The sequence below is a fragment of the Sinohyriopsis cumingii genome, chromosome 15 (genome assembly GCF_028554795.1).
Source record: "Sinohyriopsis cumingii isolate HCF-2022 chromosome 15, ASM2855479v2, whole genome shotgun sequence".
In the NCBI taxonomy this organism is placed as follows: domain Eukaryota; kingdom Metazoa; phylum Mollusca; class Bivalvia; order Unionida; family Unionidae; genus Sinohyriopsis; species Sinohyriopsis cumingii.
Window position 1 is genome coordinate 147,687,216 of NC_142975.1, and position 16,043 is coordinate 147,703,258.

At 41.2% G+C, this 16,043-nt stretch overlaps 1 protein-coding gene across 2 annotated transcripts in view; it reads left to right on the forward strand.

Moving 5' to 3' along the window:
- The first annotated feature begins 13,403 nt into the window (after positions 1-13,403).
- LOC149783016 (uncharacterized) overlaps positions 13,404-16,043 on the forward strand; it is a 68,675-nt gene continuing 66,035 nt past the window's right edge. For both annotated transcript variants that reach the window (XR_016414486.1, XM_089934595.1), the window contains exons 1-2: positions 13,404-13,625; positions 14,359-14,454. Coding sequence is in view for 1 of the 2 variants with exons in the window: in XM_089934595.1 (XP_089790721.1) it covers positions 13,443-13,625; positions 14,359-14,454 (279 nt within the window). In the remaining variant the exon portion in view is untranslated. The remainder of the gene's footprint in view (positions 13,626-14,358; positions 14,455-16,043) is intronic.

Sequence of the window (16,043 nt, forward strand, 5' to 3'; positions counted from 1 at the left end):
ACGTGCTTATAGACGCACTTCTGTTTCTTTTTCTAACTGACTAACCTACCATTGGCAATGGATTGTCTATTTCTTTTCTAGAGTATGGGGTAGCCCTGAAAAGGGCTGTTGTTTTGTAAACGAAGTGATGGAAATCTTTTAGGATCTAAGATTGTGGCATCGTCTGGTGCCAGACTTTCTCACAGGATAAGGTCTGCTTCTTCGGAAAGAGAAGGAGAATTCTTTGATGTCGACACGGCAGTCGACAAAACCTCTATCTGGTTCCTGCTGCTGTTGCTGCTGCTCTCTCTGTTGTTTCTAAAGTCTGTACTTCTCCGTCCATTCTTCTTTTCCCCTGTTAATTTCCTCTCTGAAGAGCTCTACTATCAGGTATTCGGTGACTTGTAACATTCTGACATTCTCTATCTCTTCAGGCTTCGGGATTAGGCTTTGCCTGACACGATGCAAATTCACGTAAGCTTCGTTCAGCTTAACTAGTCTTGAGCACATCTTCGTAGGAGGATGAGTCGACAATGGATGGTGACTACCCATGCCTTTATGGTAAAAGCGCGGACGCGAACGAAAAGATCCCAACACGGTTTCGAGTCGGAACGCTAAAATAGTGTAATGTAAGGGATAGAGAGAAGTCAAAGAGCATGGTTCATGATACCCATAGCAAAACTACAGACGCATTTTTTTTCAAAACACAACATTTTTTATTCAAATAACTAACAATTAACAATTTAAAAAAATTAACCATTCAATCAACTAGCAAACATTTTTTCAATTAACTATCTATTTTGGACAAGGTTGACAACGTTGTGAATGAAATTGAGATTTCCACTGTTGGATGTCATTGGGTCCTTGACGTACACTATGGTTTCTAATAGGCTAAAATGACTTCTCTCAAACTGTTGATTTCTAGGGTATTATCGAATTCGGCATACAGGAGGACGTTCACCGTCTGGGGTAGAGGTTCTGCAAACTGAATTTTCACACGCAGTTGACCAGATTTTATAGGGTGGAAATGTCCCTCGTCACTGCCTTGGTCTGGAGTGAAAACAAAAGCCCACAAAGTGTAGCCTCTTGCATAATCGTCGTACGAAATGCCGTGACTGGTGTTGGTCCCTAACTGTCCGGTGGCTTCGTACAGGGACAAGTACGATCTCAAGTAATTCCTGTCACCAAACTTAGGCTCGAAAGGTCGGGTACACAAGGCCTTGCCATCGCGACTGACTTCAATTTTAGAGACTCTGTAGCGCTTAGACTAGAATGGATTTTGATTGTGGACTCCGTTGAGTGCTGCATTGCTCACGATACCAACGATTAAACGTTTGGGTAACCGTCCTTGGAACAGATGATCTACGATCTTGGATCGGAGTCCAGAGGCAACGGTGAAAGTTTTCACTTCCACACGTCGTATCAGATACTTGGCGTTCGTTCTGCTCAAAGTGTGACTGATGTCGTTTCCCACTTTAGGTAACACTTCCACACGACGCACGTAGAGTCTGGCTTCTTGGATGATGGTTTTGTACTCATTAGCATGGGCCATCAAATGGAATGCGGTACTGCTACGATTCAGTCTCAGGCAGATATCCACACCGTTCAGCAAATACTTCACTTGCAACCACATGTCCAAATGCAAACGATCCATCAGTTCTAAATTTCGTCCTTGCAGGATTTTCTTTCTACGCTCGTTAAAACCTACAATGTGAAGATCGTCATCTGCTGTCAGGGCTGTGTCGTTAAATGTGTTCTCTCCTGCTGCGTCAGCTTTCGATACCACGCAAGCATCCAGATGAGTGTTCTTGCTCTCTTTTCCGTACGTCAAGAGATTTTCCAGGTACGCTCGGTAAGGGTAAGTATCCATGCTACTGCTGACCAGTTTGTTATTCAAACACAAATCCACTTCGCTGAACAAGGAATGCATGAAATTATTGACGGGAGGAACTCAAGCATCGGCTACTGGAACAGTGTCGTCCATTTTGATCACTTTGACTTTCAGGCACAAGTAACTGCTATTCAGATCGATGTAATCTTCGGGTTGTCCTTTGATTTCAAACGCGATGGGATCTGAATCAGTCAAAGAGGAAACAGGATGAAATGCGACCCATTGGGATTCTTGCATCGTCCGACTTGGAACAGGCGCAATACTCTTTGTCATTGACCGTGGTACTATCCACTTTGAAAGGAATGACACGCAGTAACGGCACGGAGGTGTGTCCCACCACGTTGTACTCCACCACATTGGAGTACACAAAGATCAAATTCAGTCCTTCGTTCAGTTCTACCGGGTTTCCAAAAGCCCTGTAAAAATCCATATTTCTGTTGATCTTGGGGCTCAAATTGTTTGCTACCATTTGTGCTTGTCCACCCAAAATTTCAAACAAACTACCATTAAACCTGAGGGACAATGTGTCTGTATCCTGAAATTGGATCATGAGGCGATGAGCCACTTTATGGTACTCAATCTTCACACTTCTTTTTGGCTTTGCCAAAGGCTAAGTCGAACCTTTCCGCAATAGTGTCCGCCAAATGTTCACCACTAAAATAATAACCTGAAGGAATTTTCAATGTGTAGATACTGAAGGATGGATTGCTGGCTGGTCTTGTGTCCCCTAAAAACCCGATTTTATTTATTTCTTCTTGCAATTGGGCGTTCAGGATTTCCACCTGGAAAGTGTTTTGCTTTTCGGTGATGTTTTTGATTTGTGTCGGGTGAATGATCTCTACCAAAGCCACTTCCCAATAGGCTTCGTGATCTAATTGGATGGCCTGAGGTAATTTGGCCGTGTAACAGCACAAAGCGTTGTTGGGAAACACCTCCATGGAACTGTCACTGGGTAAAGTTAAGTCAAATTGGTTGTTATTGTTCATAATTCCAGAATTCTGTGGCTGTCCGAGGGGTTACTGGAAGTCAGAGGCGTGTCTCCGCCCAAAATGGGATTGTTGTTGTTGGAGTGGTGACTGACACTGGACGCAAGGTTTCCGTTGTTGCCGTTCGAGCAGAATTTCAGGGAGAGATTGGGAAGAAGATAACCGATGAAACTGCTCAATAAAATGGTCCACAATTGTTTGTCTCCTTGTTGCAAACTCAATTTAGCAATGGCTGCACCGATGACACAATAGACCACAAAGATTTGACAGAAAAGACGATTTGCGTTTTAGGCACACGTTCTCCACACCACACCCATAAGGATTGTTTCTATAAATCTTTCAGAGAAGAAATGGGCGAATGAGTGTTCGCTGCAGTGGTGTGGAAGGGCATGATGGTTACTTCTTTTTATAGTCGATGACTTGCGAAGCGTCGATCCAAGAATCAAAACTCGGTGGATATCCTTTCCAACGTACTTTGCCTTCTTTGACACGTCATTTGCCCACTTTTCGGGTCCTGCGTTCGAGAATGCTTTCGATGTCGTATACGTCGTCTTCTTTTTAGGTGACACGTTGTAACTCAGGCAAATAAAACGTTCCTTTTAACACTTCTCCTTTCATGTCTTCCTATTTATAGACGGCAGGATGACGACCATGCACTCGTCCAGTGACACGAAACATTTCGGTGGTCCAGTTGGGCAAGTAACCTTTGTCGAAAGTGCGTTTTTTTTTTTGCCAATGCGCACCCAATCTCCACTTTTCATGGGGACAGCCACCGTCGGGGACGTACCAAACAGGCGACCAGAAACCAGCACTTCGTTGTCGGGAGTCACCTCTTGGGGGTCAGTCCAATGCTTCGATGGTACGCTTGAACCAAGTACGGCAAGCTGTCGATGTACTTCAGAGTGTGGTGATGCGTACAATATTTCCACATACGTTCTTTCAAAGTGCGTTGAAAACGTTCCACAATGTTGGCTTTGGTTTCGGGATTCTCGGTGGTGAAAAAATGAATGTCACGTTTCTTTAATTCTTTTTGGAAAGATTGGTTCACAAATTCGGTGCCTTTGTCAGTTTGCCATCGAAGAGGGTGACGACAGCTTTGTTTCAGCACCCGTTGAAGGGTTCGCACTAACTCGCTGCTCGATTTGGAAGTCAATGGCACGACCCAGGCAAATTTGGAAAAGACGTCGATGACAGAAAACAAATATTTGTAGCCATGATTGTAGGTGGACAAATGAGAGACATCGGATAAATCGGCTTGCCATTGATGAACACTGCCTTCCACTTAGGTGCGACTTCTGGAAAACTTGCGTCCAATAGGTTTGTGCAAAGTGTAGATAGTTTGTTCTTGTAACCATCGTCGCACTTGAGGTAAATGGAGACTTTTCAGTCGAGTTTTGGCAGCACGATATAATTTATGAACTCCTCCGTAACCTGCAGGATGGGATGGGTCATAGTAAATGCTGGCTAACACCTTCTCCATTTTTTTTGTTGTTAATAAGTCACCCACTCTTCGCTGATGCTACTTTGGACAGAGCGAAAGGGTGGTTTGGAAACGGATTTACGTGTCCGATGGGCCATGGGAGTAGAAGTCGAAGCTAGTGGTGGAAGTGGTACTGGAATGGCTTTGGTCTTCTTTTTCTATTTTCACTTCTGGTTTCGCTTCTTTCTTTTTCACTTCTGTCGAAGGAGGAGTGGACATCATCTTTTTAACCCAAGCTATCATTTCTTCTCGTTGGTGTTTTGAGGAAGGGGTCAAAAAAGACGCTGCAATCTTACTAGAAATGGGAGCTGCTGACGATGTTTGAAAAACTTCTCGTATTTCTTCTTCCTCAGACTTTCGTGGGGTGGCATCTCCCGTGACCACTGGTGATGGTGGTAGTAGTGGTAGTAGTGGTGTCGGGGATGGACTTTTCATCAAGGTCATCAAGGTCTTGAAATCTTTCAGAGTGGGAAGAGCTGTTTCGTCTAAAGCTTTCTGGTGAAAGAGTTTTAGTCGATGCAAGAGTTGACCGTACTTTTGTGATTTTTCTGTTTCGGACAAATCGTGGCAATCCATCAATGACTGCAATTCGTGTTGTAACTGGGTCATCTCGCTCAAAATGGGATTGGGAGGTAAATGCGGAGTCCGCTGTACTTGCCAACGATGGTATTTCATCCATCGTTTGTAAGGCACTAAAGCTAGTTTTCGTCCTTCCATTCGACGTCAAGGGTCACGACTGAGATCTTGGGACTCCAGAGGTCCTTTTTATCTTGCTCCCACGAGTCCTCCCAGCATGGTTCCCAAGACTCCTTTCAGCAAAAGTCCTAACAAGAGTGGCAAAATTCCTCCATGTTGGACCAACATCTTCATCTTTTGACGAATGGTGATTTTCTTTTTGAACCATTTGGCGAAGAACGTGATGATGTTTGCCTAAGCATTGTTTCTGGTGTTTCGACAAATGGATCGTACCTTTCAAGATGTTCAAACAACATTCGCACACGGTATCGATGACATCTTTGAAGGCCGTTTTAATTAGTTTTTTTTCTGCATGGGTGGAGAAGCTTTGGACAGGACAGACAACATGTCCCCATGTTTGACTAAACGCAGTCCTCTCCTTTTCTCTCCTTTGGGTTTAGAAGAGGGATGTTTTCTGGGGGGTGACATCTTTGGGTCTTCAGGAGCACAAAAAACACTGATGCCCAGGCTTTGTCTCAGACCTCTTTTATATTGGAACACGTCGCCACTGATTGTCTTTACGTCGTATCAACTTGATGACAGGCATGACGCTTCGTGAAGCGGTTCGCAACGGACTAAATCGAGTCAGTTCTTGCTTGGACAAATCCAGTAAACTCTGTAACATACCCGATCTCTCTTGGACTTTGATTTTGGGTGTAGGTACTTTGTGAGTAGCTGGCATTGCGACTAAAGAGGAATAGGGTGTCACCGCTGGAGAAGTTCTTGGAGACACGGGTTTCCATGGTGTCATCAAAGGAGAAGTGAATGAACCTGAGGTTACCGGAGACGTGGTCACCGTCGTTGCAGGTCGTGCGTCCTGGCCGAAGTGCCTCTCTTGCGAGTAGACGCTGTTTTCTGTGGGCTTTTCTTTTTCTGAGGGTGTAACCTGGTCTTGACACAATTGCTCTTTTTCTTCTTCGGGCTTCGTTTGGCTTTTTTTGGAGTGTCTTTTTTCTTGGGGAGAACTTTGGGGGCATTAGGCATACAAGGCACGAATCAATTTGACGGGAAGATGAGACTGAAGGGACGTCATGTTGACACTGTATGAGACAGACGAAAAGTGTCAGGTTTTTATAGATTTTTGGGGGGGTCAAGTCGAGGACGGAGACATGTAAAGGACAGGCCCTCCGTCTTGACACCAGTGGTGAAACAAATGGGTACGAAATCGCAAATAATTGGGATCGGTTTTCAAACGGTGATCGTATTCGTGTTCCCATATTTCCACCACTTGATATCCTTGCTGTTCTAACTTCAAGCGTCGCTGACAAGCGGCCTGGTACAAGTCTTCCATGGTTCGTTGTAAAAAATGATTTTTAGTGCCACGTTCAGGGTAGCAGACGGGACATCCGTGAAATAAGCAACCGTTAAACTCGTACACGATCTTGGGGTTTTCTAAGTCGCAGCCAACTACCGAATACGTTCTGATGGTCTTTTCGCCCCCTCTGTTGCGAGCATGCTGAATCCATTTGTCTTCCTTGTCGCACAAGTAATGTAACTAGCGTAGGGCTTTGACCGATTATTGACGTTTGACAAAGTTGGTCGTTTGAGGACTGATGACAGCCAGGGTGTTTTCAGGCATGAATCGTTGGCGGTACATTTAGGAACACGCTTTGGCAATGGTACAGGCTTCTTTTAAAGGATCGACCCCTCCGTGTTCCATGAACAGTTCTCGAAATTTTCCACAGCAACGTCGTAAAATGTCCACGTCGGAACGACAGTACTTTAACATTTCTTCCTGAAAGTCGAAAGGGTCTGAGCCTGGTACCAAGTGTAGAAAGCTTATCGTTGTTCGGTACGCATGTTGTCGGGGTCGTAGTCGTCAGCCTCAGGTTAATGGGGTAGAACGGCATGTTGATTGGCTTCCGTATTGAAAAAGTGTGGAAAATAACCTTTGGCCATTTCTGTCATTCCAAACGTTTTAGGCATTCGACTCAAAGGCATGGCCAAGGAACTCATCGAATCTTTAAACTGTACTTGTCCCACTTGCATGGAAATGATTTTGGCTCCGTTCAAAGTGACTTTAGGACGTTCGGTGCCTTGTTCCGTATATTATCTGAGAATAAACTGTCCATCGTATCCCGAGAAATTGTCAGACATCACCGTGGCATGGCGGTAACAATCTCGGTAACGTTTGATGTTCTCTTGGCTCCACGTCTCGTCGATGGGGTCTAAGATCCATTGGGCGAATTCGGCTAGCGTGTTCGGTCCCCGAAATATTTTTTTCACGTCCTCCATGAATCTTGCTGCAGTGAGGGCAATGGCTAAAGATAGGTTCTTTGATTCACTTTTCGCACGCTCAATGAGCCACGCAGAAATTTGGAATGTGACTGCCAGTCTCTTGCATGCATTCGAAATCGAAAAAGATGAAATTGCCTTTCTTCTTGTGGTCCTCATCTTCCTCTTGTTGGGTTTGGTATTTTTGAATGTAGCATTGGTGTTCCAAGTCCAAGATTTGGTGACAAATGTGACATTTTTTCTTTCCTGGACATACATGTGCCTTGGCATTATTGGTACGTGTACCTTGTCCACACGTAGGACACAATCTCGGCAGTTGACAAGCACATTTCTGATGTGAACCTTGTGTCTTTAGATGTTGTTGGTAACAGGCAGGGCTGACAAAAGTGCGCTGACAAACTGAACAATGTACTCGTTCTTGCCCTTCGTCCAGACAGGGTTGAGAGGCCAAACATCCTGAGCATTTCGATCCACAATGTTTGTGTTGCTCTTGATTGTTATAGCCATAGTCACATTTCTCACAGTAATATCTGTACCCCAGGAATCCGGTGATGGTGGTAATGGCATCGAAATGTTCATCGTGATGATAAACGTTAATGTATTTTCCATCTTTAAAATCTTGGCCTCGAAACAACAGAGGCCCGCGCACTTCTTGAGGGAGCACTTTCAAGGTGTAGCGTAGAGCTAGGACATCTTGCAATTTTTGCATTTCAGGAATGCCACAAGGTGAGTCTTTGGACAGGCCCGCTTGTTGTAACAGGAGTTCTGCTTCATTTCGTTGTTTGGATCGGTCCGATTGTCAAATAGTTTTCTAGGCTCTTTTCCATTCTGCCGTGTCGTTCTTGTTGGCATAGGTTCGTCCCACCACGATGGCACGGGCTAAACATATCTGGTCTTGAGGTTTGTTATATTAGACGAGGCTACGTTTAATGCTACGAAGGTCGTCCACCAATAAGACCTTTTTGCGTCCTGTCCCTTGAGGAAGAGACGTGGGTCATGGACAGTGTCGCTTTACCATCGGTGATGTGAAACTGGTCGTTGGATTGTTGCACGTGTTGAATCTTGCCCATGACTTTGGAAGGTGTCAGCTCTGCGGAACTGCTAAACTCGATTCAAACATGGAATTTCAAGCTGTCGTGATGTATGGATAGTCTCAAGCGATCGTCTTCTTTGGCTTGACATTGACGTTTCAGTGTGGTTAACAAGGAATCCCACATCTCGGGGATAAACCCTTCTGCTTTCTCCAACGGTACGTCGGACTTGAAATCTTTAAACTTCACCCTGTAAGTGTAAGCCGTAGTTCTAAATTTTCTTGAGGAGCGCTTTTCCATCTCTCGAATGTGATAGTAATTTTCTGGGCTTACTGGTGAACTTTGGTTTGGTAAAGACTCTGTGGGTCTGGATTCTGGTTCACTCATGTCATCTTCAAAATCACTGGCATGAATTTGTGCCAAGACTTCAGCTATTGTACGAGGCGATACATCAAGTTTCTGCCTCTTACTTTCTTCTCTTTTCTTCACGAATGGATGCGATTGCTTCATCTTGACTGCAAAAAGTCAAATGACCACATGTTAAGCACCATGGGTCACTTTATATCTATGGCAGACCAGTGTATATATAAAGGGTGTGTGTCTTACCTTCCCATATTCATTTCACGCTCAAACCGAGCAGAACATTGGAAGAGCCTACACAGATTGAACCATTGATCAGAGCTTTGCGAGGGGTCATTATAACATTTTCTTCAGACAAGCCGACGGACTACTCACCCTCCTTTTGAGATAAAAGTCAAGATACTTGTTATATCTATAAGAAGAAAGGACATTGGTCTTCAGAGTGCCCAGGCCATCAAGAAAGCAAAACAGGGACTAGAAGAGACACAAGTCAAGATACCTGTTATCATTGTCAAGAAAAAGAACATTGGTCTTCAGAATGCCCATAGAAACAACAGGAGCAAGTAGAAGAGAGGGGTTATGGACTGGAAGAAGAAGAAGAGGTGCCCTCCCCCAAGGAAGAACCCAGACACGTGCAGAAAGAGAAACAGAAGAAGAAAAAAACGAGGAAAAATTGAGTAAGAAGTGGAGGAAAAAACTGTGAGAGTGAAGAAATTTAAAAAACAGAGAGAGTGAAGACAGACAGAGAGGAAGCGTATGAACTTTTTAACTTGTTATGTTGTGAATTGGATTGTAACATTTGGATCAGAATAGACCAGGCATAAAACGTAAGTGTTCACGCACTCATACATTCACACATACCATAGGGGTAAAAAAGGAGGGCTTTTTGAGTTTTAATTGATGTTGGCAATTAAAATAGTATCTCCTTTCGAGAGAAATGGGTGGCCCTGAAAAGGGCCTTTGGGTATTTGTTTGTTTAAATCAACTTTAACTGCCTTAAGCCTTTGCCACGGCCAAGGCCTACTTCTGGTTTGCATCCTGTCGATGATGTTTCGGTAGAAATCACTAAGGATGGTACGACAGGCGTAGTCACAGGATTGGGTTGTTTAGCTCGGGAAGGTCTTATTCTCTTTGGTCGTAATAAAGAAGTCTGATACATTTGTTTCAGACTTCTTAACTCTGCTAAAATGTCTAAAAGTACCGTGACTGTTTGACTTTCTCTACCTTGTTTATTCGTTGCTTCTTCTTCCTGTCGTTTTCTTCTTATTTCTTCTTCTTGCTGTTGTTGAAGAAGAAAAGCTTGTTCTGCTTTCTTTTGTTGCTGCATAAATTTCTCCAATTCTTCTTTCTGTCTCTGTTTGAAATTCTCCACGTGTGGTAAAGAAAGAGAAGATATTGACAAAGGTACTGGTACCGGAACAAATTCTTGCAAGGTAAGAAAATCCACAAAATCCCAATTCAAAGTAGCCTCTTCTGGAAGTAGGTCCGTGTTCACTTGGGTAGTTGTTGATATTTCATCGCTTCTCGTCTCCACGACCGGTGCACTCCAATTCATTGACCTCTGAGCTTCCGTCATGATTGAAAACGGTGTCGCATGGACTGGCTGCACACAGACGCTAGCGCCTCTATATAGGGGATGTGACGTCACAGACTGCTCTTTTCGGATTGGACGAATGACTCCGTGTAATGACTGAATTTTGTAACGCGTGTCTGGATTGGTCAACCAACTCAATCCGTTTCGATCGGGAGGATAAATAACCTATAAATAACCGCAGTTCACTGCATTCCTTCACCTGTTCTCGTCACAAACATGTTGACTGACGTAGAATACTCTATTCTCGTATCGTCAATGATGTTCCGTACGGACTTACCCATGTATGTCAGAGCATCGTGGACCATTGTCAGGAGGACGGATACAAGCGTTTGGGAAAAAAAAAGACTTTATGTGGAGAGACAAGGCTATTTAAAGTGAGTTATGATCTACGGACCAGAAGTCAGACAAAGTTTGAGGAAAAGAAGAAGACCAATGCCATGCCATCTGTGTTAACGACATGATGTTAACATAAACCCAAATGCCCTTTTCAGGGCCCCTCATTGGTTTCGAAAAGAAATGACTTTCTTGCCTCACCCTCCAAATTTTTTTTAGTGTGTTGTATCAATGTTTGTCTCTTGTCTGTGTTATATAAATCTCCCATGTTCAATTCCCATTGTCGCTAGAGTGCAGGGACCGTGTTTGTAATGGTAAGTCCCATTGTCCCCAAAGTGACGGTCCTGTATTTCCCATGTTTCATTCCCACTGACGCTATACAGTCCCACGATATATTCCCATATTAAATTACCCCTTGAGGCTAGAGTTGCCCAGGGTATACTTCAAAGTCTTCAGGCTATACATGCTCAGAGGGGTCTGTAATGCTAATTCCCATTGAGGCTATAATTGCTAGAGGGGGTCTGTAATGTTAATTCCCACTGAGGCTATAATTGCTAGAGGGGGTCTGTAATGTTAATTCCCATTGAGGCTATAAATTTTGAGGCTATAATTGCTAAATGATACCTTTACATTTGGCAACTCTTACTAACAAAACAGAAAAACCATTGCCACATAATCCAGACATTTTCTAGTTCTTGTCCAAAATTGATGGATAGAATTGATCAAAACTTGACAGAAAGCATCATAACGTGACGATCATTCAGATTTATATAAATGATGCCAGAACTAATGAAACCGATACTAACAATAACCAAACAAAATATTGAAACGATTTTGTTCTCAAAAGCCACAAAACAGTACTTGGCCAAATTGGTAACAATAATGGTAAGCCAATACTTAAAGGAGAAAAATCTTTGTCTATAAAAGAGCTGAACAGTATCTGACCAGCGTCCTGGCATAGAGGCCTTTCATTATTGGACAAATGGTGCTAATTTAACATTAAATATGGATGAACAAATTCCTAAGCTACTTTTTAAAGTATATACGGATTCCCATGCGTACAATTTTAAAACCAAAGAGTTCTTTTTTTCATCCATTATATTATATATAACTAGCACAAAAATTTTCAGGATTTTCAGAAATATAAAACAAGATAATACACTATCGGAATCTGAGGAAAAATGTTTAACGAATCTTGGGGCGAGTTTAGTGATCGCGCTATGCCACTTGTTTCACATTTACAGAGGATTAGGGTGGAAGTAGGCACGAGATAGTTGTAACTTCATACTTTCGTTATATAGCAGCTCAGACATGAACAATTAAAAAACACAGGTAGAAGCTCTTTAGGTTTTCCGATAACCTACTGCTGGCCCAGCTCTCTCTTTCCAATAATTTAATGCTATCCGACATCTCGCTTTCGCTGAAGAGACGCTGCTTTTGCAAAACACTTGTATTACTTCAGCCAGTTTGGAAGAGTTACTGCTCGTTTCATTTTATAATTCAGTGACGAGAAGACTCAAAAAGTAAATAAATAATTGAACATTTGTGGCAAGATGCTGCCTTATGGACAGTTTAAAACACGAGCTGTATTGAAACAAATATTTCAGAAAAGTTTCGCCACCCTACACTGCTGCAATAATATTTTCTAGACACATCTTAGACGAGTTTCAACTTTTGACTTTAATCAAAAGGAAAATGCCAACATTCTCGTGCAATAAATGACTAAATTTTCGTATTTTGTAAATACATATTGACGCTCTCTATGTTCGAAACCTTTTTAATAGGAACTTAAAGCCATTAGTTGGATATTGTAGTTACTACATCAGTTTCATTAAGTAGCTATACAGAGAATGTAGTTAGGAATGTCCCGTGGCTGTAGCTTAATATAATTCCGGGGGTGGATGGGGATGGTTGGCTGGGAGAAACGTTGAGAAATGGTAGTGGGAACCACTGGACGTTTTGAACTTTACCCTCTCCCCCAATTTCCACGCGGGTTTTGTCACCCCACTGCATAGCTTTTATTTTTCAATGTCGTGTGAGTAAAGTGTGCACTGACTGATAAAAACACCTTGAAAATGAATACGTGGAATCAATGTTGTCACCGTAACTGTCTTATCTACTTTTGATGTTGTTTCTTTTATTTTTGGCTTCACTTCACTGTACAAAAGACCTTCTGCTATTAATATTTAATCCAGTTAAGACAAAGAAAAGAAACCTCAATCCAGTATTTTGGATGTAAAATATAACCCCGTTTCAGACAGATCTTGAACCTTTAGACCCGACTGTCTGAACATCCGTACTTCATCTTATACAGTGAATTCCTCCACCTCCCATCTTCCCACAGGGTGTACAATTTTTATAGTTAAGGGGTCAGATACTTCGAGTAGTCGTGTGCAGATGTCGTTAGTGCATGCAAAATCCACATTCAGTTGTACGTTAAATTCCACACTCGACAAGAACTAAATTACATACTTCACTAAATAAATGCTTGAATTAAAGTGCTGTATTCCATATGATATTGATTAAAAAATATTTAAAAAAATAAAATACAAATACCAGTACTGCGCAAAGAAAGCGCTATCTGTACACTTGCATTAAGTGGACAAGTTACTTTTCACACGTGGATAGATGGAAAATGAACATCGTTACATACAGTTATGATTTGTATTTGGCTTGAATTATCAACGAATATTAAAAATTGTACATGGCATTACGTGACGTCATGGTAATGACGTCATGTTTACTGGACTTGAGTAAATAACAACAAACCATTTCTTTCTTGATCAAGCCTTAGGGTTTCTGGGAGACAGAACATAACATGAAACTATTCAGAACCAAGCAAAAGAACAGAGACGAAACATCGATACAGCAGATGACACAAGGCACTGGCGCAAAAAAATCAAAACAACAGCCTCAGGATGAGCGCCGTGAGGAGAAGACTTTTGGGAATGACTGTCAGTCGGCTAACGATAGCGCCGATGAAGAGAAACGTGAACAAATGGTAAGCAAGTGTGGGTTGCTTGTTAATTTTTAACTTTGATGCAGATGTTTGTGCTGTTGATTGTATGTTGCGAGGAGGAAAACTCGTTCATCGAATACTTGCTTTAAAAACCATTAAACGCGGAATAAACAACAATTTAAAAATATTAGAAAACTTAGCTTTTGGGCACATCTTTGATATTTCATTACTTAATATTCTATGAATTAAAGTAAACGGGGAGTTGTGGGCGGGGTAAGCCCCAATATATCAATATATTATCACATAATGATAATAGTGGGACAGATACACTAGAAGTCCAAATGAAGTTTTTCCCCAATACCGATTATTCCCGTAAAATCGCAGAATTATGAAAGTAGCTCACGCAGACAGAGTAGTTAGGTTATGCTATACTGTCAATGTTCGTGTTGCAGTTCTTGATCGCTTATATCCACAGAGCAAACTTCCACTATCTTCATTTCCAATGGGCCAACATGTTTCAGTCCAGATAAACATTAAAAATGACCATCTTTCCACACATATTTTTTCTTCAATATATATATATATATATATATATATATATATATATATATATATATATATATATATATATATATATATATATATATATATATATATATATATATATATATATATGTATATGAAGAGTTGCGGAAATTAGTTAGGTTTAGGATAGAGGTAAATTTTATTTTAACCAATAGTAAAATTTTCAAATCTGACAAATGTATATCATCAGAGAAAGAAGATACAGGAGTCAATCAATGTACAAATGGCGGAGCGCAAAAAGAGAGAGGAGGAGGTTGCGAAACAGGAGGCTATATTCTACAATAAGGTTTGTATATTGCTTTTTAATATTTTTAATTAAATACGTTAGAAAAATTCTACACAAAATTTTGTGTAACGACTTCCCATAAAACCAGAGATTAACTCGGTGTTTAAACCTGTTTTGGTCAAGAGTGCGTGTCTCCTTCTGGATGAGACTCAGATAGAAATACCCATGTTGAGCTGGATGGAACAAAAGGTACTTTGGTCAAACCCATTTTTCGCTGGGGTCGACCGGCGCAAGCCAGGTCAAGTGCCCTGATACGGGCCATTCTCAGTGGCTTAGGGGTGGCTCAAATGTACCCCTTTCTGATTGCAAATTCTTACAGAAGGCCACAACGTCTCGATGTTGCACTGTAAAAAAATTTCCAATGTATACAATTTTGACAGCATTTGTATGAGTATAGTTGCATGTGATCTCTTCCGATTCATTATTATTATTCTTATTCTTATTATTATTATTATTATTATTATTATTATTATTATTATTTAATTGAAATGTTGTATTTTTGTTCCTGTACAGTAGAATCATTCGATAGCAAATCTAATTTCATACATTTCATAGAAGGATAGTTCTGGACTCGCTCAGTTTCAAATAATAAACAATGTTCCTGTGCATTTGGAAACAAAATACATTGGAAACAAATAATCGAATGTCTGAAAAGTTTTAAGGCCGAGCATATTTGTAAATTTGTTCCGTTAGTAACCACAGTAGGACATTTCCCCAATAGGAAGTTCGCAAAAAGAGTTTTAGAATATTGGAATATTCAATACTCGGATTGCTAAGTTAGAAGCTTGCCAGAACACGATGGAAGAGTGGAGTTCAATACCAAATGCGCACAGGTTAAATGTTAGCGTTCCCGATTATTTCCGGTAACGTTTGTACTCGTTAAACAGTGTATAATTGTTGTTCTTACATAATCAACCACCAAAAAAAACAAAAAGAAATTCACAAATCAAATACAAAATTAAGGTTTATAGTGAGAAAAAACATGTACTTAATCAGCACGTGCAATCTGGATATACCGTATGTACTTATTTATAAGACGAGTCCACCGCAAAATCCACAGACCCAGATCTGCCGTCGCATAATGAACCGGTAGATATAAGTATATGCATATATACTTATATGCAGTTTGCTTGGAATATTCAGTAGAACAAACGGCACAGACTCTGATCTGTATGTACATTCTGCTAAGGCAGAGCAGGATCTTTGTTGCTTGCAGTTTGACTCCACTTATAAGCAAGTACATAAGGTATAGATGTCAACATGTCGAAGACGTCAAGGCAGCTGAGACCAATCCAACTGTGTGAATGTGTTGTTTGCCGTTTTAAAAAACCTTTATTTTTCGTCTTAAAATTCTTAAGTAATATGGATGTTTCATTCATTTTACTGTAAAATGACAAAGCTTGTAAGCATGAGTTACATACATTAAAATTAAAACGTACACACATTTTAATCTTAATTGTTAATATTGTGTTCAGAAAGGATGTACTCAAAGACTGGAACATTGTAAAAATTTTCACTATCGTCCGCGCATCTATATACTTCGATACAACGAATCAAATTACATCGAATTAAACTTTAATAAATCTTAT